Below are 25,928 nucleotides of genomic sequence, written 5' to 3' on the forward strand. Positions count from 1 at the left end.
TTATACTAGCGCCCTAAAGTTGACTTTATACTGTATGTGTCCAGGCTACACGATGATGGGATCCTTGAGGCATCACTTACATGTTTGTTATCGTGTTTTTCTGTAGAATTCTGATGTCAATATGTCTGTTAGTTGAACAGCGCTATTCATCTGCACATTGTTGTGAAATAAATGGTGCTGGAAGCTTGGTGACTCCTACATGGAGGTGGCACAGCAGCTACTGTTCAATGTGCCCAGTTTTGTTCATAGAAAAATGGATGTGAAGGGCTGAATAGTCTTATGAATTACTGCCTTATGGATATACATGTCTGGATAGTACATTTAATATGTCTGTGTATGTGTCTGGGACCCTGGAGAGTTTTTGGCAAATGTGGGTCTTTAGCCGTGCAAAGGTTTGAGTTGGTGGGGGTGCATTCAGGTACTAGTGAGTAGATGAAATATGATCCAGGAAGTGCAGTTGAAGTAATGTAGGTTTTCAAACTGTGAGGAAGGAGAAGAAAAGAAAAGGTGCATTTTGGCATTTAAAAAAAAGGACAGGTAGTTATATATTGTAGTTTGGCCCACTCATCTTCACGGACACCAGCTTGAGCTGCAGCAGATTCTCAAAACACGGACAGATCTTTATATTCAGTGTGACTTAACACGCTCCGGGGATATTTTCCTTGTACATAAATCAACTTAAAATGATAGAGAAGCTGGTGCTTATGATTTAACTCCATAACTTAAAATCATCCTATCTTTTTAAAAAAGAATAGTAAATAGTTGCAGCATACTTCTAATATTTCCAATTTGGCAAAGTGTAAACAAATAGGCTATAGGCAAAAAAAAAAAAAAACAGGCTCAAGATGTAGCCCACAGCTAACTCATTGACTCTATGGTAGCTCCAAATTATTCAGACTTTGTACTGAGAAAACTGATTATTATTAGCATTGTCTTCATATTGCACTACAGTATAAAATGTTCTAGTAGCTTAGAATGTTTGTCTTGCTTCTGTCTGCTGGGTCCCGCACTGTCAGACTTTGAAACTCCCTGGAGTATAAGGGATCCATCACGTTGAAGGTTTTTATCAGACCAACCACTGCACAGAGAGGTATATAATACCACCATGGAGCATTTTACAACATGTGATAAGTGATTTTAGTTTTCCTTGCGGGGTAAACAGTAGAAATCCAGCCCTCCACAGTGCAAAGTTTAACGACCAGGAATATGTGATTCTGTTTTTGATCGGCAAACACAATTAGATGGTGTAATATTTTTCTCTGGTAAATGGCCCTTTTTTCTTCTTCCTTTTTTTTAAAAGACTACCTTAAGACCAGGCTGAAACCCATGTATCATTGTCTTCTATTGGACAGAGGTTAAACAGTCCCAGGAGTTTACTGCAGAAAAGTGAGAAGAGGATTTCTTTAGGGAGGTGTTAAGTTCCTCTTTGATGTTTGACTAATCAGGCTTAATACAAGAGAGAATCCCCTACTGGGGTTTGTGGTTTCTTTGTGGTCTATTCCTGGAAACAAAGCCTACTTACAGTACAACCTCCGCTGGGATACGTTTATTTTTGTAATTTACTTTTCTATTTACATAGTTCTAACAGACATTTATTCGTTCCTTATACACATTATCCTCTTTCATTTGTGTAAGAATTGAAATCTGTGCACCGACATGGGAAATAGGTACTTTTTGGTTGCTAAAAAAGTTAAGATTAAGAAAACAAAACGTGCACTTGCAGGCTTAGTCAAGCTCTGTGTCCTTTTAGCCTTGCCTCATTCATGCCTCACTATATTGATAAAACACCTTGGAAAGAATGAAAATAAGAAACACAATGAGCTCATTTCTTACCACACACGCGTCAGGTGATTGTATATCATTCATCGTCCCTCTGCTGCTGTCGTCAGCAACTACAGCCCTTTATGCAATGCTGATGGTTATCTTTTCTCATGATGAGTAATGTCACACTTCTTGTCAAGAGGAGGTTTAGCTTCTTAGTATCCGCTCATATATAGTACTGTGAATGGAGACATTTCCCCACCTAGACTTATAATTCGATTGACAATGGTTGACTCTTATCTAATAACATAATCTAGATTTTCATATATATAAATACTGATTAGTACAGCTTTAAATCCAAGAGTATGTTTTACATAAAGTTTGTTCTTGTATTCTTTCTTGATCGAATTCTTTCTTCTTCATTTCTTTACAAATGATGCTGCACAACAAAGTGCCCATGATGACGGTAATAAAACAAAAAAGTGATTATCAAAATGTGCTCCGCGTGCCCTTTTGGAAATGTTCTGGTTTTGACATTTGAACAGTGAATGTCTGTTTGTCTTTCCTGCCTCTGACCTTGTCAAATACCCAAGTCACACAGAACACAGAGCAGCTGCGGTTCGGACTGTTTAATCACAATTTATCGGTGGAGGCACATGAAGCTCTACAGACCTTAGGCTGCTTATGAAACACATGCTAGGTAGGTTATATTAAGATCATGCCTGAGGAGATGCCAGTTCTTCAGGAGCCCCCATTAGTATGCATGTTGTGTTCTTGCCCGTCGCCGCAAGCATGGGGCCCATGCAGACACAGCCTGTGTCAATACAGGTCTGAGCTGAACAGCTGTCTCAAAGTATATTTAAAATGCCCAATCTTTTGTTATTTCCAGGTAGAGCCCACATTTGCATGTGTAGTAAAACATTTTGACTTATTGATAAAAAAAAAGGCATTATGTTTTTGTTTGCAGAAATGTTACACCTCTTTTGATGCTTTTGCTGAAGATGTATACCACTCCCAACATGTCTCTACACTGCATATGTGCTGGAGCACACAGTTCGTTAGCTAAGCTTGACCTAAAGACTGAAAGCTGGAGGATTCAATGGTGAGTTATATGTTGGACTATTTCTTGGCTAAAAGCAGTAACTTCCTAGAGTCTCGGTTGGTTGCCTGGCAACTGCTTCCAGTGAAAAATTAGTCCAGGATATAACCTCCTGTAAAAAAGATTTTTTTTCTAACAACAAGTTGTTAATGGATGAGCTTGAGAGGTTCTCGTAGGCGTTTTATTGTGAGTTGTGTTTGTTTTGACAGAGCCAAGCTAGCTGTTTCCAGTCTTTATACTAATTTAAGCTAACACATGGCCCCAGTCAAGCCATATATTTAATGTACAGATATCAATTTTATTGACAAGAAAGCACTGAAGAGTATTTCCCTGAAAGCCAAATGATATCTTTAACCATGTTAAAGAATTGAATTCAAGAATTACTTTATTTTGGTATCATTGTTTTTGGACCAGCAATGGATCAAATGAGTCCTCGTTTGTGAACTTTTCTCAGGAGCTGACAAACATGTTTTAGTTTACAGCTTGTTGTGTTGCCCATACAACACAACAAGCTGTAAACTAAAACATGTTTAGCACAGCTACAAGCTACCACGTTAGAATTCATTTGTAGTTAAGTTTCTGTTTATAGTTCAATGCTATTCTTCATGTACTGTAACTCTTTCTTTGATCTTTGTCAGCTCCTGAGAAAAGTTCACAAACAAGGACTCATTTGATCCATTGCGTCTCCAAGTGCGGCTTTAAGTTTGTGTCACCGCCGTAGTTCAAAATAGCCACAAGGATGATCCACATAAGGGCCATTAAATAATTGCTCATTCTAATCAGCAAATACTTGTTTTTGTGATTACAACCATCTTCTAAAAACCCAGCAATATAATCAGGATTAATGTGTTTGCCATAGTTGTGTGGGCCTGACAAAAACCTCTGTGTGTACTTAAAGTGCTCCAAGTAGACAGTTAAGAGCATCAAAGTATTAAAAGTCAGTAACAAGGCCAGCGGTCGTCATCCATCATGGGCTTTTGGCAGACAAAACTCTTTTCCCAAGCTGTACATATTGGAAAATGACAACAGTGCTGCAGCTTTGAGATTGAAGAGCTGAAGCGGCATCACATATAGCATGTCCTGTCAGACGCTCAGCAGCAGGAGTTCAACGGTATAACGACACCTTTAATGTCTCCACTGTTCACCCTGTGTCCATGTTTGTCAGGGCTGCAGTCAATCACGGTTTATGGCTGTTGTTGTTAACATGCTAAGTCGCTGTCGTCAGCCTGGGTGAAGGATACAAAGTCTTTGTTAGTGAGGACAGCAGTGATGACCAAGGTGTCTCCAACAATTCAAGGCCCATCACACAGCCCAAACCACACAAGCATCAGCACAATTTGATGTGAAGATTTCGGGATACATTTATAATTACAACTTTAATTTCTGTAATTCACACATTTTACAAGACCGTAGTGTTGTTTTTTTCTGGAGGGAAACATGCTTTCTGACCGAAGTATGACCCCGACAAATCCATTTCCATGCCAAAAATCCTGAGCAACTTTTTTTTTAAAGCTTTTTTTAACACTGTTATGTGTGCGCCATCATGTCCAAGATAACTTGTTAATCAAAGTTGCGCTTGAGGACGGACAGATGGGCTGGCTTGAATTCACCAGGATAGTCCCACCACGGGTCATTTAATTTTGGAAAGCTCTTTTCCTGGAGAAGCTGCTGTGGGTCAGATGTAGTCACCCAGTGGGGGAACACCAGGTCAGGGGCTAATGCTGCCATGAAGATTTAAAGTTGCACGCCGTTAAAGTGAGAGATGCAATGAACTGGATGAGACCCGAGCCTAAGACAAGACAGGACAGGGTTTACCTAAACAAAGGTGGACAGTTGACCACACACACACACACACACACACACACACACACACACACACACACACACACACACACACACACCTCTGGCATCCCACTGATGTGAGCTCTGATCCACAAGCTTAAAGTGAATATGGAAGAAACAGACCCCTGGTTCCTCTCTGAATCCTGTTTTTAGGTGCTGTTGACATAGTAACACAACCTCCCACTGCAGAATTTGGAAAAAGAATCTCAAAAGCTGAATCTCAATAAGCCATCATCAGATATGATATTCCCTAACCAACCACTGCTGTTATTTTCACTTAAGGCCCTTAAGACACTATTTATGAGGTTTATTATTATTTTTTCCAAAAGCAATTCACCTATGTATACAAGCTTTAGTACTGTACTGAAGATCCAGATGCATTATCCGGTAATTGAAGATGTATGGTGAATGCTGCTACCGTTTGCTGTCAACTCATTGACAAACTCACTCATTATTTTGAATCTCCCTCCCGTCTGCTGCATTTGCATTTCTAAGGTTGCAAGCAACATTGTTTCCAGTTTCTAAACCTGGGATGGTCAGAGGCATAAAGAGATTTCCCGGCTTTCAAAGAAGAAGGGCGCTCGATTAAAAATTCATGCGGGGACCTTTTTGTCATTGCAGAGTCACCAGTGGTTGCAGGTTGACAATACAATTTCACATCATGGAAATGAATTAGGCTGGGCTCATTCATTATGGATGGCCATTGGCTTCTTGTTCGGGATGGCCATTGTGTCATTTCTAAATGGATGAAAGCCCAGGTATGGTCGCAGATAACTGCCAAGTGTATTTCGGGATGTAAAACATTTGTTCTGTTGTCTGTCGAAAACCTTTCTGTCCTTATCTGTGTCTCTGAGGGGTCGAGCCCTCATCTACATTGCTCTGGCTTTTGAAAGGGGGAAAATTAGGACACTCATTTCGCAGACCTTAAAAAATGAGCTGCTTTGCTCTAATATCAATTGATAAAACTTTGCAATTAACATTATGTCCTAAGAATGAAAAGTGGCTGCAAGGAACTTTTAAGTAGCCTATTTTTAAAACGTCTAATTTTTCCTCTGATGATCACAAACTACCTTTAACAGCAAACGAGAATGAGCAAAGAAATCTGTTTTTGGTCTGGTCGCACATCCAGTTCGATTTTCGGCTTGCGCATGCAGGCTCTATGGTCACATATTTGTATGTATTGGTCGCAGATTTCAGTGTAGCACAGCAACGCGATTTGAGTAGCCTATCCCTCCAAGTAAGGGAACGGGAGCCTTGTTTGAGACAGTTATTTGTCGTTCATAATGGCTGATACCGGGGCAGGACCATCAAAGAAAAAAAGAAAATTCAATGAAGAACAACTAAAAGGGAAAGTAGTCGGAGCGGAGGGCGTTGCCAAGCAACGTGTAAACAACTTAACGGGAGTGAACTAGTCATGCACTGTTGTGAATGAACGGTACTAAAACAAAGTTTACTTTGCCTCATCATCATCATCAAATGACCATTATTTTTCTGAAATAGTCATTATTTACAAAAACATAAACACATTACCTCATCGTGATCCATACTGCTGTCTCTCGTTCATTCGCTTTCTGTGAGTGCACGGAATCTTTCGGCTCCGTGAGAGTGGTTAGTGACACTGCATCAACTCATTGGAATCAGGTGTGTGTGGCACTGACTGGCATTGAATAGATGCAGTGTCACTAACCACTCTCACGGAGCTGAAAAGATTCCGTGCACTCACACTTTCAAAATGGTCATGCACTATATTATTGCATCCTAATCACTTGACACTCACACCGGCCGGCACGCACTAGAAAACAGCTTTATGACAGCTGGCCTCGTAAAAGTAAAAAAAAGTACGTTCTTATTAGGTAAGACATATTTTGTCCCTTGCCCCTAATCTGTGATAATCTTTCACCTTCTTCTCGGGGTTAGATAAACACAACAAGACTGCGGTCACTTTGAATGTGACGGTAGGCTAAAGCATTGTGCCAGGTGAGAACCAGCAAAGTGACACTGATGGAAATGAATGAGCAGTCGCCTAGAGTTCGGTCTGGCCTGTAACCATCTTAGATGTGCTGATTTTTTTTCCCCCGTGATTATTTCCTATTAAACTATTTTTATTCACAGTTGAGCTTCGTGCCCTGGCAGTTATTAAGTTTCACCTAAGCTCTATCAGTGTCAGAGCTGTCACCTGACAACTCTTGCCTTGTTTTCGCTAACACCCTTGGATCTCATGTTAATCACTCTGCAAACCTGCCTTCCTCTCTGCTCTAAACGCCTATCATCTTACCCTGGGCTTCACTTAATTCTGCATAGCATCTCCCCTCCCTTGCAGAAAGGCAAAGTGACATTATAAAAATAATGCTCTGTTTTTTTTTCTTATTGTGTTATCATGCTGCACCACTGTTGTGCCAACGAAGCTTCGGGGCTGTGCAACTTGCTGCACCCTTTTTTGTTTGTGTCTGTGAAAGCTGAAGCCATGTTCTGTCACCTCGCCCACTCTTCTGCTGCCAATTTACATGATGAGCCGAGCCCTCTGAGTGTATTTATTTACACTGTCATATGTACGGCAACCCATGAGTCTGATTGTGACCCCTGCTAATTATATTGACATTTCATTTATTAATCGTTTATAAAATAAAATGTCAAATGTTATGATTACATTAAGCACCAAAGTTTTTGTTGTTGTAAAGGTATATTTAGATGTTTTTTATATTAAATATTTAAAGTATATAACCGCAACATAAAACATTCCTTTGTTCTTTTTGTTTTTTTTCCAGGTGGTGCTCGTATTTGCTCTCAGCATCGGAGCCCTCGTTATATACTTCATAGATTCCTCTGAGTAAGTACTTTTTTTAATCATCGTACTTCACTGCTGATGCTTCTGTGGCTTATACTGTATGTTACATCTAACCTTGTTGTAACCTGCTATGCAGAATATCTACAATGACAGGTCAATTGCTTTTAAGGCTACTTTTCTAGTTTCAGAGTTTATTTTTGACAATGAGATCCAATGCGGCTGACTAAAATGTAATCACTTCTGTGCCAAACATTTGACAGAGAAATCAAGACACTGACAAGGGGCCTTGAGTTGGTCTCCAGGTATCTTATCCTGCTGTCTGAGACTCAAAGTTTACAGTAGCTTTAATAAAGTTGATGTCATTCTTCTCTGTGAGAAATACAGTTTATAAATGGACGTCTTACAGTATGCTGTTTGTATTATGGTCTTATTGCATTTTCAATGGCTAAGCTCCTACTGGTAATATGATGCTGCTTCACTTATATAAGAATCCAATGGTTAATTCAAAGATTGTATGCGTTTCAGATATGAATGATATAGATTAACTTCAGAGACCTTCAGGAACATTACCTGCTTCCTATCCTAGCATTAATCCTCATAAAGGGCATATACGTAGAGCACCACCAGCCTTAATAACATTGAAGAGGCTTGTGCTTTGTATATGGTATTCGAGAACATGTACTGTACTGTTTTCATCCAATCCCCGGCCAGCCAGCCAGCCAGCCAGGTATATGCTCTGGGCTTACTGGCGATTTTCAAAGTCGACAGTAATCACAGATGAAATGTTGCTTAATCTCTGTAATGAGAAAGTATCAGACTTTCGCACAAAGGGCAGGAAAGTCCCAAAATTCCTTGTTCGAAACACAATCACCATCGCTCATCAAACTGGAGGAAGCGGAAAAGACCCTCTTAGTTCTACCGTGGTGTACTGTTACCGCAGACTGGTGGTGTCTGGACAGGATGTGCCATTAACAAGCTGAGCAAAACCCACCAGACGAAAAGCTTTTATCGGGCTCAAGGGGGGGGGGGGGGGGGGGGAGTCTCCACTGGGAGTATAGTGTTAAGGCACAGAGGAGAAAATGGGCCGTAAACTCCCATAATCTGGCACACAAGCATTTTGGTTTATTTGTACATACGGCTGCTGCATAGGCTACAGCAGAGGAGGGCTTGGCTTGCTCTGATGTGGTTTGCGAGCATGACCTCATTTCATTAACTTGGACAAGCTCAGGTAGAGTTACATCCTCACCGAAGCCATCTGTGGCCTGCCGTTCTCAGAAATTGCTGGTAGCGGCTGCCTGATACCTTTTTGGCCTGATGAAGGATGAATGACCTACGACCTCTGTCTTTAACCTTTTCACGCTTCAGAACGTAGGGCATTGTCAGATACACAATGAGGAATGATGCCGCAGCACCTGTTCAACAACTTAGATTCATAATCATCCGACTGGGGCTCTTTGTCCCAGTTTTTATTCAGGCTTGTCCAAGTGTTTCTATTATTCAAACAGTACTTCAATCACCTGTCAATGACAACAAGGGCAAGTGCAAGTGGCAGCTGACTTTAATAGATACATCCTACCTGTAATTAGTCCTTTGGGGCTACTGAAGCTGTTGTATGACGGACAGGCTGACCTGGCTTGATGCGACATCAACGCTGCAGATCCACTTAGATTCGTATAGAAGACTGCACAGAGATAAAAATGAATTAAAAAAAGAAGCCAGTTAGGTCCCAAAGGGAGTTTGTCCTTCATAAAACCGCAGTCATGACTTACTTTGCACCCTATGCCTATGAAATTACAAATACACTTAAAGTAAGCCTATATCTACAAGTTATTTGGAAACGGTTTAAAAAGAACTCTGAGCTGAACCAAAACAAAGAACTAAAAGAACTTCCAAATTAGGTGCTGACTGCTTCCTGGTTAGTCATTGCAACAGTTGCACCTGTTCACAGAACATAAAGTCATTTCTTTACTTGTCATTGAAAAATATATCGATTAATGAATCAATCTTTTTGTTGTTGTTGCAATGGGCAGCTTGTGTTAAGTGTTTAATGCTGATGTTTATTGCCAAATTTAAAAAAAAAAGTTTTGAAGAAAAACTTTATGAAGATTTAAAGATTCATTGTTTCTCGATCATTAAGGTTGTAAATCATGTGCAGAGCATTGAGGTGTCCTACACGTCAGCTGCTCTGAACTGTTTCATCTGAATCTGAATTGAATCCAGGAGAAAGACATCAGTACGACTGTGGGCCGGGAGGGTTTGTGATCCATAACAGGCTTAGTCCTATTCCAAAGCAGGCCTACTGGAACTCAATTATTTAGCACTGCAGGTCTGCCATGGCTATATGGTCTGTCACCCTGATATGACAGGGATTTGCCTAGATGACGTCTCATTACAGAAAATGGGGACAGAACTATCCAATGTGTTAGGGCTATTCTTAGCGCCCGAAAGAAAACTGGTTGGGAATATTTTCCCTTTATCTTTTTATTGTAATTTTGGAATAAGAAAAAGATACAGAAGGGGGGAAGAGCTGACCAACATAACTATGGGTACATTCCATTATTTCCAATATCAGATCATTGGCAAAAGTTACTAAATTAATTGCTATACTGTTGTTTTACAGAAAGTTGATCACTTTAGGACATACCTGCTGTAAATACTGTAGAAAAAGAAGCCCAGTCTACAATTTTGGGTTAAATCCTGTGGCCTAACCGGAGTAATATACGTAGCTACTGTCTGCTGGTCCGGATTTTCATAAAGGTTGCTTCGAATTGAGTCAGGATGATTTGTAACACCCGAGTGTCACTGCAGTGAATCAGATCAGTTCAAATTAATCCCTGGGGTATTTTAGTCTCTCCCTATGAAGTCATTGAGGACATTGTTTTATCAAAGGGAGTTTATTAGTTTTCTTCTTTCTTTTTTTATTTTATTTTTTATATAAGCAAAGCAATTGAAGCTTTAATCCGAATGGTATTAAACAGCAGAGGGGAGATTGTTGCTGTTGGGTGATGAGGTGTGCTCAGTCAAGCGTGTGAATGGGAGTGCAGGTAGTGACAAAGAGGCATGAAAGCAAACTAACTGAATGTATGAGAGGGACATGCTTGGCACTAACACGCTGCAGAGACCACAATCGGCATGAGTCAGAATAATATTTAAGGACAGTGGTTCCCAACCTTTTTCATCTTTTTGCCCCCTAAAAGAAAAAAATACATTATATACATACAGCCACTCATAAAGAGTCAGCATGTCCTCAAAGATTGGTGATTTAGGCAAATAGTACTTTTTTAGTCTCAGATTAATTAATTTTTGTAATTTGTAGAGAATTGATCAATTTCAAGTTTAATATGTGATTTTTTTTTATTACAGAAATGTACTTGTTTAAATGTTTATTGTTGCAAATCGATCCTTCCAATAGGACCCCTTGGAGGAGACGTGAAACCTGGGTTGGGAGCCATTACTATAGGGCTGCAAAAAATGAATATATTCATCATCAATCAGTCTTTAGATCATTTTTGATCCATTGTTGTCGGACCAAGAGTCCAAAACCCAAAGACATTCAGTTTACGAACTTAGAAATATAGCATGTCCTCTTTGAATGTTTTGGTTTTACAAATGACAATTATTCAAACATCAGCATTGTTGTACATTTATTTTCTGTTAAACCATGAATTGATCTCTCAATGAAATTGTTTCAGCACTGATTAACCAGTCACTGATCAAAGAAATCTTAAGATTTATTTATACTCATAATATATTAATCAAACATCCCTTCAACATTAATTACTTAACCTTATTACATATCAAATGTGCAGTAAACCTGTGTTTTCATTTTTGATGTGAATATATATATATTATTTTTATTAGCCACTACTAACATATTATGACCCCATTTACATGGTTATTTATTTATCTTTATTTGAATTCTTAGTGCCAGATACAACCTTTTTTGAGGGTGAGACTTCACTACATTGCTAGCATTTGCTATGGCTGCCTGAAGACATGAACCCTGCATGCATTTACTGGCTTGGCTCTGCATTTCCATCACGTTTGATTTAATATTGAACTGAAATGTTGCCTATGAGATCGGAAATGCCAGCGTGAATAAAGGAAAACAGGATCACTTTCATTATGCAACATTGCACCTGTTTTTTTGCAGTTATTTACGGGTTAACCAGGTACCTCGGCAAGATATTGCTTGTGTGACGATATATATACAGTATGCATGTCCCTTCTCGACAGAAGAACCATTGGAACATATCCAATATGCACCTTTTTTTAACACTTCAGTTCCTCTTCTTTTTTTAAATCTTAAAAATTGCATTTTCAGGAAAAGAAGAATGCATCTTTTATGCTTTTGTTTACACACTGTTGATATGTATCTTTCCTGATTTCCCTGCCAGTATGTGTGAGGCATTAACTTTCTTCATTTTTCTCTGTCTGATAGTCCTATCGAGTCCTGTCAGCACTTCTACACAGACTTCACGTTGCAGATCGACATGGCGTTCAACGTCTTCTTCTTGCTTTACTTCGGCCTCCGTGTAAGTAAAACCAAAACAAATGTAGATGTAGTTTATTTGCACAAAAAAACAGTGAATCTCCCCTTTAACCTCACCTTCATTTCCACAGTTTATTGCTGCTAATGATAAGCTGTGGTTCTGGTTGGAGGTAAACTCGGTGGTGGACTTCTTCACGGTTCCTCCGGTGTTTGTGTCGGTCTACCTGAACAGGAGCTGGCTAGGTAAGGATTGGAAGGCTCACACAGACTGACTTCTCATTGTATATTGAATCTATGGGTTTGTATTTGGGAGCCTGTGATGCCACCCAGTGGATTTCACAGGTATAGCAGGTGTCGGTGAACAGGTCACATTATCTCAGCAAGTCACTTAAAGCTGCAAAAAGGAAACATCTTGATAGTCAGTGGTCATTCACATGTGCACACCGACAATACTAGCCATACAAGTTTGATAATGTCCTCATGAAATTCTATTTTTGTTGGGACGTTGCATGACATGCATGAAACATTTGAACTGTCCTCAATACTACTGTTGACATGTATGCATCACATTAAAAACTACAGAACAGCATGGAAACTGAAAAAACACTCATAAGCTTCCTGATCTTTTCCAGTCAAGCTAAAGCCTGTTTGCATGACAACATTATCAAATATTATATGGCTGTCATCTGGTGTGCCATTTAAACATGCCAGCTGATTCCAATGGAAATGTGTTGTGGACGGAGGGCATAGTTGCTGCAGTTGTCATTCAAATGCCCTTCACCTGTCTAGCCAAGCTCTCCGGCACACCTCTATAATGCATAAACCCTTGAAATGAAATGACGCCGTGATTGAAAAGTACATGAATGGATATAAAAAAAGGTAATAAGCTTTAGCTTGGAGCTCGCGGCGCCAGAATAGAAGTCAATCTTCTAAATGTGCAAAAGCCCATCACTCGGAGCGGTCTGTGAGGAATTAGAGGATTAAGGCGGATCTTTTTTTTTTGCTGCTTTTTCTTCACCTGTCAGTGCAGGAACAAAGCTGCCATGTAGCCGACACCAGCCCACTTTCTCAGCAATGAACACCTTCTACTTTAAAGTTAGTAGGACAGCTTGACAGGACAGTTGAACGTCAACATGCCTGTGTGTTTTCCCCCTGGGTTATGATGTGATGTGAATTATGGTGTGAAAACAGAAAATGAAAGTAGACCGAGTTGGTTCCAGGTTGCTGGTGCCATCCAGTGGACATGTGAGAAAGTGGATGGCTCTTGAGGTATTGTTATGATTTAGTCGCATCTTGTAAATTAAGGAATTATGGAAGTATGGATTTTCCATAAAATCTTTAGTTGCATTATATTGACAATTTCAGCTCTGCTCACTGTTGTATCTCTGTGTAATGTTGGCTTTGGTTTCTTTATTTGGAGTTTTAAAATCAGTCTACTAACCCATCATTTATTTTGAAAAAGAGATAGTCACATGGTATTGCAGTATTTTATCTATATCAAATATTATTGATATCGTAGACAACAATGTGTTTTTTGGAAACATGTGGTGTGAAGTGCTGATGATGGTTTTGGCTACATTTCCCAGAGTTCCTGAATCAAGCAGTGAGCGCAATACTGCCATGCTGTTGTTATTGTTACCATCTTGAAGTCCGGTTGTTATCATTTGTCTAGGTGTTGCTCTTTCTGTTGCATGGCTCTCGTGTGCTCTCATGTGAACTGAGCGTTTTCTTTTTACACTATTTCACACAAACTGAAATGCAGCACTTCTCTGCCAGACTCCCAAACAGCAAATATAAAAGCATTCTTCCAGAAATACATTTTTAATATTCATACTCACATGAAGTATGTAAGTCACACTTACTGTGTGTGTGTGTCTGTTTTTAGAGCCAATTCCATAGGCAACATTTCTCTGTCGGACATAATAATCTCAGTCAATATGGCCAGTGAGCAATTGGTCGTGTTGGATTAGTGTCTGACTTGCTGTTTAGTTTGACTGAGGTTCAACAGGCGATGAGGTCATAACCAGCTCAGCGGCATCTGCCTGCCCCTGCAGCTGTCGAACCCCCTCTTCCCATCCCCAGATTTCCACCCGCCATTCAGCCAACGTGCCAATCCTCCTGTCTGAACATTTTGACACAAATATACCCACCCACGCTAATATTCTCTCATACTAATGCGCTCATTGATGCAGGACAGGCATGTGACACACATTTTGGATGTTGTGTGTGTGTAGAAACAACATGCAGCGGTTGATAAGCGCATTGACAGGTTTTACTGCAGAGTCTGACATTCTGACTTGGAAAAAACAAGCAACACATTTTGATCTTTCACACTGAAAATAATCCAGGGCAACAATTCCAAATATTATGAAGTAATCATAACATTACTCTCCTAGATAAAATATCATGTCATGGTGGTGCAGCCTTTTCCACTTGAGCTGAAGTGTAGCAACAAATAAAGTGGGTTTTGGTACTAAACTGTCCACTGAAGCAAATAGCACTGTATATATTGGCTTGTTTCCGTGCTGTGGACATCTGTGCACCCACTCACTTGGTCGGTGGTTCACAACCTTGGTGGCTTGTGACAAAACTTAAAATCCAACATTGTGTCTCCAATATCAAGGTCCCATGGTTATCAGATTTTTTCATTTTGAATCATTAGTAGAACGATGAAAAATGAGCATACCTTTATGCAGCAGAAACGCTTTCACTATTCTCCCTGTTTATCACCTTGTATATTTATGTTGTGACCCCTGTGGAATTCCTGACCCCTATGTTGGGAACCACTGCTGTAGGTTGTGCAATCAATTAATTGGTACACTGTCTAAATTCTTCCAGTAATTAGTACAATATTACATTTCCACAAACCTTCATATGAATTTGCAGTTACAAATTGGAAACGACTGAAGCTGTGACATAAATTGCTCCGAGACACTTCTTTCTAATTCTTAGCTTTTTCTTTAGAAATGGTGCGTAGGAATCTAGAATTATTCAAGTCAAACAATTTGAGAAGGAAAAATGACTTATTGATTTTTACGAACTACTTACAGTGATTTGATTTGTTTTGCATTTGAGAGTGCTTCATTACCCCCACATGATTTGCACTGAAAGGATTTATGGCCAACAGAAATGACACACATTTTATTTCACATTTCAGATTAAATGGACTTTGCAGACTTAGATGCCTGTCAGCTGCTGCGTTTTCTCTCTTCACACTACAGAGATTTTTTTTATGCTGCGCACTTAGTTTTAACCTCAACGACAATTGCAGTTATTACATCAACTGTGATTAATGCGGGGGATTATTGCAGAATCACTAAATCCATAGAAGAACACAACTGTTGCCAAAGCCTCCTTTCATACGCAGCTTTACTGGCCATTCACATGTCTTTGTTTTATTCCCATGACAAAGATACATGTTGTTCTGGTCTAAGATTACAGAATAAAATGTGGTTGAGTCGAGGCTAGTTGGGATGAGGGATGTAGGTTACATTGTGTGAGGCCCGGCGGCTGACGGTCTCTTCAGTTCCCTGGATGAATCCTAAAGGAGCTTACACACTAATATCCTGATGGGGGAAAGGGTTTGCTTTAAGCTCGCTGAACACGCCTCATCGTCACAGCGAGGATCCTGTGAAGGGCTGAGGTAAATCACATCAGAAAGGAGTCCCTTTTTTAACGCCAACCTGGGGGCTACCATGGTATTTTCCTCATAGCGATATCTTTCAAGATGGACACGGACTTATAAAGACTTGGATGTGAAGCAGATTTTTTTGGACTTGACATTTTGAAACTTTTTGCCAAGAAGTTCAAAGTAATTTTCCCGACATGATTCCCACTAAGATGATGGCGTACAGGGGGCCCGATGGAGGCACACACTCTCAGACCATCTCCAACACAAGAAGGCGAAAGAAATCCACCGGGGAGCTCTTCCAGAAGGGCTACAGGGTCAGGACAGGTCACGGGGCAGCCGGGGAGAAAGAGGACCAGGATAGCATGTGGTACAGCCTGGGCGCAGGGTTCCATGTAATCTCCTATTGGGGTAAGACCTGCCTACCCGGACGTGTGAAACAAGGGGGAAACTCCACCAAAGCTATAAACAACTGGCGTGTCTTTGGACTCAGCTGGAGCGGAGTCAGGTTCAGGATTTGCCTCTGTGTGTTATTCTTCCCCCCCCCCTCCCCCCATCTGTAAAAGGTTGACTCCAAATGAAAAAACAAGCTTCTGGTTCACGTCATATCATAAAAGATTTAATTTCTTTCTTTCTCGTTGAATGATTGCCTGTAACTTATTTGATTTGTGTCATTTGGCATTTACACAAATCTATTCCACACACGCAGAGATGGATTTTTTACCTGATTGCTTCCTCTTTGGCTGATGCTTTTAATTGTTTATGCAGCACACAGATACTACAGCAGTGTCCTTTTGTTTTTCAAACTGAGTTGGAGCTATGAATCATTTGCCTTTTAAAACTTAGGTGGGAGGTTCCTTTTGGCAGGTTGTTGACCTTGTGATATTTTGCCTCATCAGATGCATAGTGTTGATTGTATATGAGCTCTTGGCCCCGAGCTTGTTATTAAACGTACTGTACGTGTATAGCTTACAGGATGGTATGATACATTTCAATCAGTAAACATGTACAGGAGCTCAGGCTTCTGTTGTCACTGCTGATATGTTTAGGGTCACAATGTCCTTGAACTCTTGGCACAGGCTGTTTTCTTTTTATATATATATATAAATTCCCTCAAATTTCAGATTTGACGTCACATCTGTTTACTCAATCTGTGCCGTGTGACTGCGTCCACCTGTCTTTACTTTAATCCAGGTTTTTTTCATCTCGTCCACATTTAGAGTTTTTTTTTTTTATCCAGCAGGAATAAAAACGTGTGTCAGGCCGACGCTGGTGCACAGAGAGGCAGGAAGTTGATGGGGACAGAGTATTCTCTTATGTTGAGCTTTTCCCTAGTTTTTACGCTCTTATTCTGAAAAGCTTATTTTACGGTAGAATAAGGAGTAGAATTTTCTTGATCAATCAAAGTTTTTCTTTTTCTTTATCAAAATGAATCCTTTGAAGTGTATAAACATGGATGACGGTAGGAAAGGTAGGACGTTGCTTGTTGAACCATGCACAGTCGAATGCTATTGATTTTGTTTCACTTGTTTTTCACTATCTGATCAATAATAATTGAATGGTCTTTTTTTCCCCACAGGTTTGAGGTTTTTAAGGGCCTTAAGGTTGATACAGTTCTCAGAAATTTTACAGTTTTTGAATATACTAAAGACAAGGTAAGTGTGTTCATTTTTTATCCAACTTCTTTGTCAGTGCAGCAGAGTGTTTGTAATGTTTTTGCACCAGTTTTACTTTTTGGGACATTGCATGTAAAGTTATTGTCCACTTATTTTGTAGCTATAAGCATGAGTGGGCTTTTATTTTGAAGCGTGAAAGCATAATTATGAGAATTGCTAAACATTATATTATATTTATTCCTCAGTGCTGCAGTCAGTACTGTATTGTACACGCTGTATGTACTGTATTTGATGGAGTCCTGAACAAAACAGCTGTCTGTTTAACTCCTCAATGCTTAGAGTTAAAGCTTTGTGCACAGATGTCATGTCAGGAAGAGCTTATAGGGCAACATGATGCTTTAGAATAATCTCCTCACTCAGTCACTCAGATGAAGGTGAAGACAGAACACAAAGTAGGAGAGGACAAAAGTCATGGACTTGTTCCGCAATAAGACATTTAATCTATGACTTGAATCAGATTAATCATATTTACAGTGAGGAAGGCCTTTGCTCATGCATCTGTTAACATGTGTATTAGTATTTGTAATGGCATTGGAGGAATTTGTGTCGCAAACGTGCAATAATGCATGCTTAAATAACAAAAATAGCCATGTTTGAATGTTTTAATATATCACTGTATTACAAAAGCAGCATCTTTATTTGTGCAGCACGTTGTTATGATTTGTTGAATCATGCTCAGATTGACAAGATCAGGAATATTTCTATTTAGAACAGCTACAGTTTCTCCTTTACACTGTATCACACACTCATGTTAAGACTTAAAGCCATATGAAAGCTGTATAATGCATGTTTTTGGACTATGTATTTTCCATATAGTAACTGATACTCTATAACTTGTACTTTGTGTTTCTGGCTCTTTTTTTTCAAATTAGCAACTCGATAAAGCTGGTGAACCTGTGCTCAATCTTCATAAGCACATGGCTAACTGCAGCAGGCTTCATTCATTTGGTAAGTAAGTGGGAGCTACAGTATGTGTGATTGCATCCTCAATGATCATGAAAATATTTTCCTTCGGTGTGTTTTCATTGTTGCAACACATTTCGCCCACCGTTTCCAGGTGGAGAACTCAGGAGATCCTTGGGAAAACTTCCAAAATTCCCAGTCACTTTCCTACTGGGAATGTGTCTACTTACTCATGGTTACTATGTCCACTGTTGGCTATGGAGACGTTTACGCCAAAACCACCCTGGGCCGCCTGTTTATGGTCTTCTTCATCCTTGGTGGTTTGGTAAAAATCCTTCTAATTACTTATCGCTGCTTAAAATCCTCCATGCAACCAATCATCACACCCCACCAGGTGTTAGCAAACACCGGGACGCTCTCAACTCAGGACGCCCTTCACCTGTTGTTTACACGGAGGTGTTTTTTTTATGGTTTATCCCTTCACAGTATGTTGCATGTCATGTAATGTATAATTTGTCTATCTCAGCATTTGTTCCAGTATAATGCTGGAAGTTTATTTTATGTCATTTATTAATTCTTATATGACGTACAATTTTTACATGTTATTTACTGTATTAGTACTGCGGTTTCAGGTGGCTCCACCCTCCTGCCCCCCCTCCCTCTTTCCAACAAACACAATGAGACGTGGTTGATTTATTATGGCCGAGCTGGATGGATGTAGCGACAGAATACAGAATAATAAAAGAATATCATGATGATGAAATACATTTTATAGAAAATATCCTTTTCTGGGAATGACCTCATATAGAAAGTAGCCAAAGATCGTGACAGACTGTAATGAAATGGGTTTCAGTTTGTTTCTTTCCAATTATCCAAATACTTTTTTAACCTATAAAATTCCATTATACATTTTAAATTTTACAGGCTAACCTTTGGCTCAGAAACGCAAAGGCAAGATGCTTACAGACAGTCCAAATAATGGCAACAGTTTTCTATTAACATGCCAATTCAAACCACAATGAAAAAGATGCAAACATTTAACATTCAGTTTTTCTATCTTGTAAAATCTATGAAATAGCAGTTGTGCAACATGTTCACACAATTTGTAGTATTTGTAGGCTAATAACAGACACATATTTGAGATCCTTACACTGTCTTAAAAAGGAGCCAGCAGATTCCTCCAGTTGTTGTGCAGCAGTGCAGCAACTTGGAGTTAAGTTAAGGTATGCCATCCATTTTGGCTTTGCTATCCAAATCAAACTGGCATGTGTGTTTGTTGGACGAAACATGGCACATAAGGATTTTTCTAGATTCTTTTCTTTTCTATCCCAGAATGGCATACCCTTCATCAGCAGTCATTTTTCTCCTTTATATTTCCAATATCCAAATATATTGGCTTAATAATTTCATTTTTCATTTTCAAACTTTTCTTGATATTTGGAATGTGACATTAAACTACATTCAGTCAACATTGAAGAACTTGAATTACATTTTTTTATTTTTTTCCTGTTAATTAATATTAATAATACTACCCTTGCACATACAGTAGGCTAGTGTTCTTCTTTCAGACTTTACTAATTTCTCCAAAACCAAAAAGTAGAGGACCTGCACTCCTTTGCCTTTCTTATTTTTTTTAGTCTCTTCTTCTGTCTTCTATCTTCTCCTTAGGCCATGTTTGCAAGCTACGTCCCTGAAATCATAGAGTTAATAGGAAACCGCAAGAAATATGGTGGTTCCTATAGTGCGGTTAATGGGAGAAAGTAAGTATTCAAGGAGGCTCTACTGCCTCCGCCGCAGTAGAACCTTCTCTGCATGCCTTTTTCTTTTTCTTTTTCATGCATGTAGGCCATGTTTGCTCGCTACGTGCCAGAAATTGCTGCTCTCATCCTTAATCGGAAGAAATATGGAGGGAGTTATAACTCGACCAGAGGCAGAAAGTAAGTCAAACTAATTCAAAAAACAGCAAACTTTTAATGGTGTGGTTTTGTGTGACTACAGTGGCCCTCTCATAAAGAGGTGACTGGCCCTAGTTTTTTTTTTCTTAAATAGACGTCATCAAACTGTAAAATTTGAGATTTGAGATGTAATGATCTCAATTATCACTAAAGTCACACTGTGACTGAAGAACTTGGCCATGATACATATTTTTTGTACTGTATTGCTGCTGCTTTTATATATGTGCAATCTGCCATTGCTGCTTAACGTTTTGTGAATGAATGTCTGCTTGTTCACAGCAAAAATATATTTGTCTCAAGAAGTGAATTTTGTTTGTTATTGAAAAAGTTGAAAAGATCTGGTGTTCATTTTACCAACTCAATTTTTTCTACAAATGATATTGAAAATAAAAACATATTTCACTGCTGGCTTTTGAAGCAACCTTTCGCCTGACAGATTTATTCATTTGATAATAGGACTCCAAAAGTTTAAAAATAGACAAAGATCACTTGAAAAGACAAATAAGTTTGCTGTGTAGTCATGTTACGTGTAGTATTGTCATGCTTAAAGTTGGCACTTGTAGGATTTTCTCACTGATATATCCCTGTGATATAAACTGTCATTATCTATGCCACTTTGAGGAAAAATCCTACATGTTTCGTGATGTCTTTCTTGTGATAAGGCTGCTTATTTTCAATGTAGGTTTGTGCCAGATTTGTGTTTGTAAATCATGTGTTTGCAGTCATTGACACAGTTTGATTTTCTTCATCCATTTCGCTTCACTCCCACACAAACCCACATTTGTACAACCAACACATTTCTGAAAAATAAATTAAGTTAAAAAATACATCTAATCAAAGGGAATATAAAGTAATAGCCCTACAAATAGTTCTCACTCATGAACTATACAGAGAAAGAAATGACTACAGCTACATCAGTTTATTTATGTACAAACGGTATTATTAATAATTTGTTCATAACAGTGTGGCAGCAATTAAGCAATGATTCACTTGATAGACCTAACTTCAGTATTTAAGAAATTAAAAAAACTCATGCATCCAATCCTGTATGCCATTGCTTGCTTCTTGCTGGTTTTTTGGAAGTTTTGTTTTTCTGTTCTGGAAAAACTTGTCTTGCTATGCTTGTCTATTTTTCATGCTTTGCTTCTGAATACTCTTGGCCTTTATCTTCAGTCTAACCTACACCCCCAGGACTAAATACAAGATTCAGTTTATAGAAAAAGTTTGACATTTTCGGAAATACCCTTATTCACTTTTGTGCCAAAAGTCAGATGAGAAAATCAATGGTAACTCTAACGTCTGTAAATTAATTTTAAGCTAGAGCCAGGAGGCAGTTAATTTACCTTAGCAGGTACCTCCACACTATACTACCACTTGTGGTTTGTATATGAAGTAGCCTATGCATATATTTGTTTCTGGAAAGAATGAAGCTAGCTGCTAAGCTAAGCTATTTACTTCCTGGCTCCAGCTCTATACTTTATGCACAGACATGAGCTCTTCTCATCTAACTCTCTGTATCTCCAAAAATGTCCCTATTCCTTTAACATATACACTTTTGTGTCCCAAGCTCTGCAGCTGTTTCTAAAGATAGTGAGATTCTGCTGGATGCCTCCAAACAAAATATGGTTTCTTGTGAAGTAGCATGCATTTTGGTAGTTGTAGTCTGTAGTAGTATGAAGAAGTCCGACTTGATTTGTAACTTTCTTCAACCAAATCTTTCTTTCTTTCTTTCTTTCTTTCTTTCTTTCTTTCTTTCTTTCTTTCTTTCTTTCTTTCTTTCTTTCTTTCTTTCTTTCTTTCTTTCTTTCTTTCTTTCTTTCTTTCTTTCTTTCTTTCTTTCTTTCTTTCTGTAGAAAACTAACAATTACAGCCTTTTAAAGTCATTTTTATGTATCTGGTACAATTCAGTATATTTTTCTAATTTCTTTGTATTTTGGTGAATTGAACTTAACCTTAAGACAAACTAGGAGTGGAATGGTCAGCTTGTATGTGTTTTTGTATCAGTTATAAATACCAAAACAAACCTCTGGTCGACACAGTGGCTTTACAATTTCAATAGCTAGTATAGTGGCCACATTTCGCTAACAGTGGGAAGGGGGATGTACAAGATTTTATGGAAATCTTTATAAATACCATTCACTATATGTTGATCGTGGGGAGTCCCTGTTTTTGGGATAATAGTGAATGAAGATTATCGTGAATATGGTCACAAGGGACTTGAAAAAGCTATCTGATACATTTTAAATTGTCCTCTCCTCTCAACATGGCTGAAGGCTCTGCTTGCAAAAAGTACATTTTTAAGATTGGTTGACTGTTTTGTTATAATGATGAAAACAAAATGTGAGTTAAAGTGATTCCAGTATGTATACGAGCCCTTTTAAGAGTTTGATGGTTATCAGGAGAATATCAGGAGTTGCAATTATTTTAGTCAAGATTATCTTGACGTAAATTTCTCAAATCACCCCAAATTTAGAAAATATTTAGGTGCAGTTTTCATCTTCATAACATACATTTAAATATAAATAAATATTCATTTTAATGTCTTCGTTATGATCTCAGGTTCATACTCTTCGAACCAATATTTTTCTGTTTCCCTCCGTCTTCTTTTTGTTATGTTTACTTACTTATGTCATTTATTTCATTACTGTCATAGATATAACATCATCTTAAATGTTTTACCTTTGAAAAATTATCTGAGCAAGTGGTACAAAAAAAACTATGACTCTGATGCATTTATTGTAAAGAAAGGCCTTTAGGAATGAAACTAAATTGTGTTTCTTACATACTGGATCGAGATGGACTGTGGGCTTATTCCATAATCTCCATCTGAGTAAATTCTGATCCTTTTATAATCTGATACTGAAATCCACAGTGCTCCCTGACCCACAGGCTCTGTCATCACTTGTCATAAATATCAAACACAGACATATTGAATCAGTCACCTGAATACAACATTACTAATTACTTCATGTCCATTGCATCTCTCTCATATCAAATTCACCTTTTGATTTCAGGAAATAGATGAAGGAGAAACAACAATTTGTGTGACTGTGTGTGTGTGTCTATGTGTGTTTTGTTTATTCCGTTTACATTTTAGCTTCATTGTTATTATTCACCTCGTTTTACAGGCACATCGTGGTCTGTGGTCATATAACACTTGAGAGTGTGTCCAACTTTCTAAAAGACTTCCTACACAAGGACAGGGATGATGTCAATGTAGAAATTGTTTTTCTCCATAAGTAAGTATAAAACATGTTTTGTATACTTAAAAACACTAGAAACAATGTTCCTTCTCATATTTAAGAGTTTTTTTTTTCTCTCTCAGTATTTCCCCTAATCTTGAGCTGGAAGCCTTGTTCAAGCGCCACTTCACTCAAGTAGAGTTTTACCAAGGCTCCGTCCTAAACCCACACGACCTGGCCAGAGTCAAGGTAACTGGCATACTTCTTCCTCTGTGGCTCAGAAGGGAAACTGCAGTTGTTTAAGTGTCTACATGTCTGTGCGTTAGATAACTAAACTGGTGTCAATTGGACCATGTGTATCTGTTTTCAGATTGAATCAGCTGATGCCTGTTTGATCTTAGCCAACAAATACTGTCCTGACCCCGATGCTGAGGATGCATCCAACATCATGAGGTAAACCAAAAATCAGCTTCAAACATTTGTAGTGTTTGATAGATCTGACGAATTAATGTTCAATCGTGTTGAAGCTTCTGAGAAACTTTTATAGTTTGTTTGGTAGAAACGGAAATTTGTAGGTACATTTGCAGGACAAATTCGTGTTTGGGAAACTGCACTTATTTAATGGGTTTTCAGGGATTGTCAAGTGGTTTATATGTGAGAGTAGATACCCTTTCATGATTTATATGGGAACTGACTGTTTTGTGGAAGGCAATAAATCACATGAATTTCAGTTCCTGGAACAACTATTTCTTCAAATTGCATTAAGGATTTAAATATTCAGCTCCAAGAAGGTGTAAATCCATCAAGATGTCATAGGTACTTAATACACATTTGACTTTTTGATTTTAGAAGTGCTCGAAAAGTCTCTGAACAGTATGTCCTCTACAGACTGACAGGTTTTTGGAAATCCAGGCTGGGATATACTGTATGAAAGTTTACCAAATGATTGTACTTTTTAAATTAAAAAACAGTGTTATAGTCCTCACCTATTCCTTAACTTGTCTGTGTGGGAACTGTCTCAGACTAGAATCAGCTATTTTCTTTGCAGGAATTCCTGGTGCTCTCTTTCCCTTTTGGAAATGTATCAAGAATTCAAGAAAACATGAATCTCTTACAACATACACTTATTACCTTACATTAAAAAAACATATTTTGTCTGCAGCTTCAAATCTCTGCGCACACGTGTACAATTAACTTAGACTGTTATATCAGTGATAATTGAGAAGTGGGACAAAACAGGGTGCAATGTTGAAAAAATACAAACCCTATGTTTAGGGAAATTAAATTACATGTATGTATCCAACATATACTAAGCTACTGAGCTAAGCTTTGACACAACCTCCCAGCTTTTGTCCCGTTTATCAAAATGGGCTTTTTACCTTGACATTCCTTATTTTGTGTCAACACTGTCAGACACCAAAAACACAAATTAATTTTCCCTGAATTTATGCTAGAACCATGAGATGTATAGTGATTTATATCGATTTTCCTCTATGTTCTTTAGTTCAACTGTGTAAGATAATTTTTACTTTAAATTTAACTGCAATCAACATGTGTTGATTTCAAAAATTTCAAATTTCAAAACACATTCTCATGTTAGTGAGTTGACAAGTATATCTGACGGAGTTGACAAGTATATCTTATGGATTTGACATATCTGTCGGTGGTGACAAAAACCCTGATGTAGTCATTTTAACCATCAAATACGCAGAATAATCAATTACAGTGATTTTATAACAGCATACTATTGGTTGAGCGTTAATTCAAGATTCACATTACAGTATTTCAATCAGACTTGCTCTAACATACTCACACCATATCACCTAATTGTGTATAGCATCCTGTATTTGTTTAAGAATCATCCATGACAAAAGAAGATTGTGAGATTTTCCATAAATACAGTATTAGAAAAACTAAACCCTATTTCTATATTTAATATAATTATAATAACTTGAAAACCACCCAAATATGATGCCTTCACATTGAATGTCAACTCCATCATTGGCCTGTCACCACCGTCAGACAGGAAATCTGACGGAGTTGACATCTGACAGTGTTGACATATTTAACCTTTCTTAAACAAAACAAATGGAATTTATCTAGTAGCCATTTGGTTTTTCTTTTGATGTTAGGTGCTAGTATGAACTGCTTCAGGAAAATAAAATGAAGGAAACATTTCAAATAACTTCTTCAGAAATTGTAAGTCGGTGTTGACATGTCATGGTTGTGACACAGGACTTTCAAGATTTGGAACGTAAAATATTCTAAAACTACAACACTTATCAGCCTGTGTGACTCTAATGTACTCTGCAAAGGTAGAATGTGACAAGAGGTCCTTCAAAGTGACAGCTGCCCCTTATTTTGCCTGAATTTATTAAATTTTAATGCATTGTCTGACGGTGTTGACAAAAAGTGGGTACACCACTTAGAAACCTTATAAAACATGAATGTGTTGTAGAAAAACTGTCTTTATTGATATGAGAGATTATTTAGTGTTGCTTTTGATGAAGAAAAGCCCTTTTTAAACATTAAAGTACATTTTGAATAGGACACAATGTTTTGGATGTCGTGAGAAGATAACAAGCGTCATATACTGTATAAAATT

The 25,928-nt window shown here is 38.3% G+C and overlaps 1 protein-coding gene across 1 annotated transcript in view; it reads left to right on the plus strand.

The window, feature by feature from the left end:
* The window catches only part of LOC307267365 (calcium-activated potassium channel subunit alpha-1a-like), a gene marked incomplete at both ends in the record, with an annotated part of 84,559 nt that overhangs the window by 22,771 nt on the left and 35,860 nt on the right, over positions 1-25,928 (plus strand). The window contains 10 exon segments of the mRNA XM_080049679.1: positions 7,468-7,529; positions 11,929-12,022; positions 12,111-12,222; positions 17,187-17,262; positions 18,156-18,231; positions 18,341-18,511; positions 19,855-19,946; positions 23,270-23,380; positions 23,467-23,572; positions 23,694-23,776. Of these exon segments, the coding sequence (XP_079905805.1) occupies positions 7,468-7,529; positions 11,929-12,022; positions 12,111-12,222; positions 17,187-17,262; positions 18,156-18,231; positions 18,341-18,511; positions 19,855-19,946; positions 23,270-23,380; positions 23,467-23,572; positions 23,694-23,776 (983 nt within the window).

The sequence above is a fragment of the Ammodytes marinus genome (assembly GCF_949987685.1).
Source record: "Ammodytes marinus genome assembly, chromosome: 20".
Classification (NCBI taxonomy): Eukaryota; Metazoa; Chordata; class Actinopteri; order Uranoscopiformes; family Ammodytidae; genus Ammodytes; species Ammodytes marinus.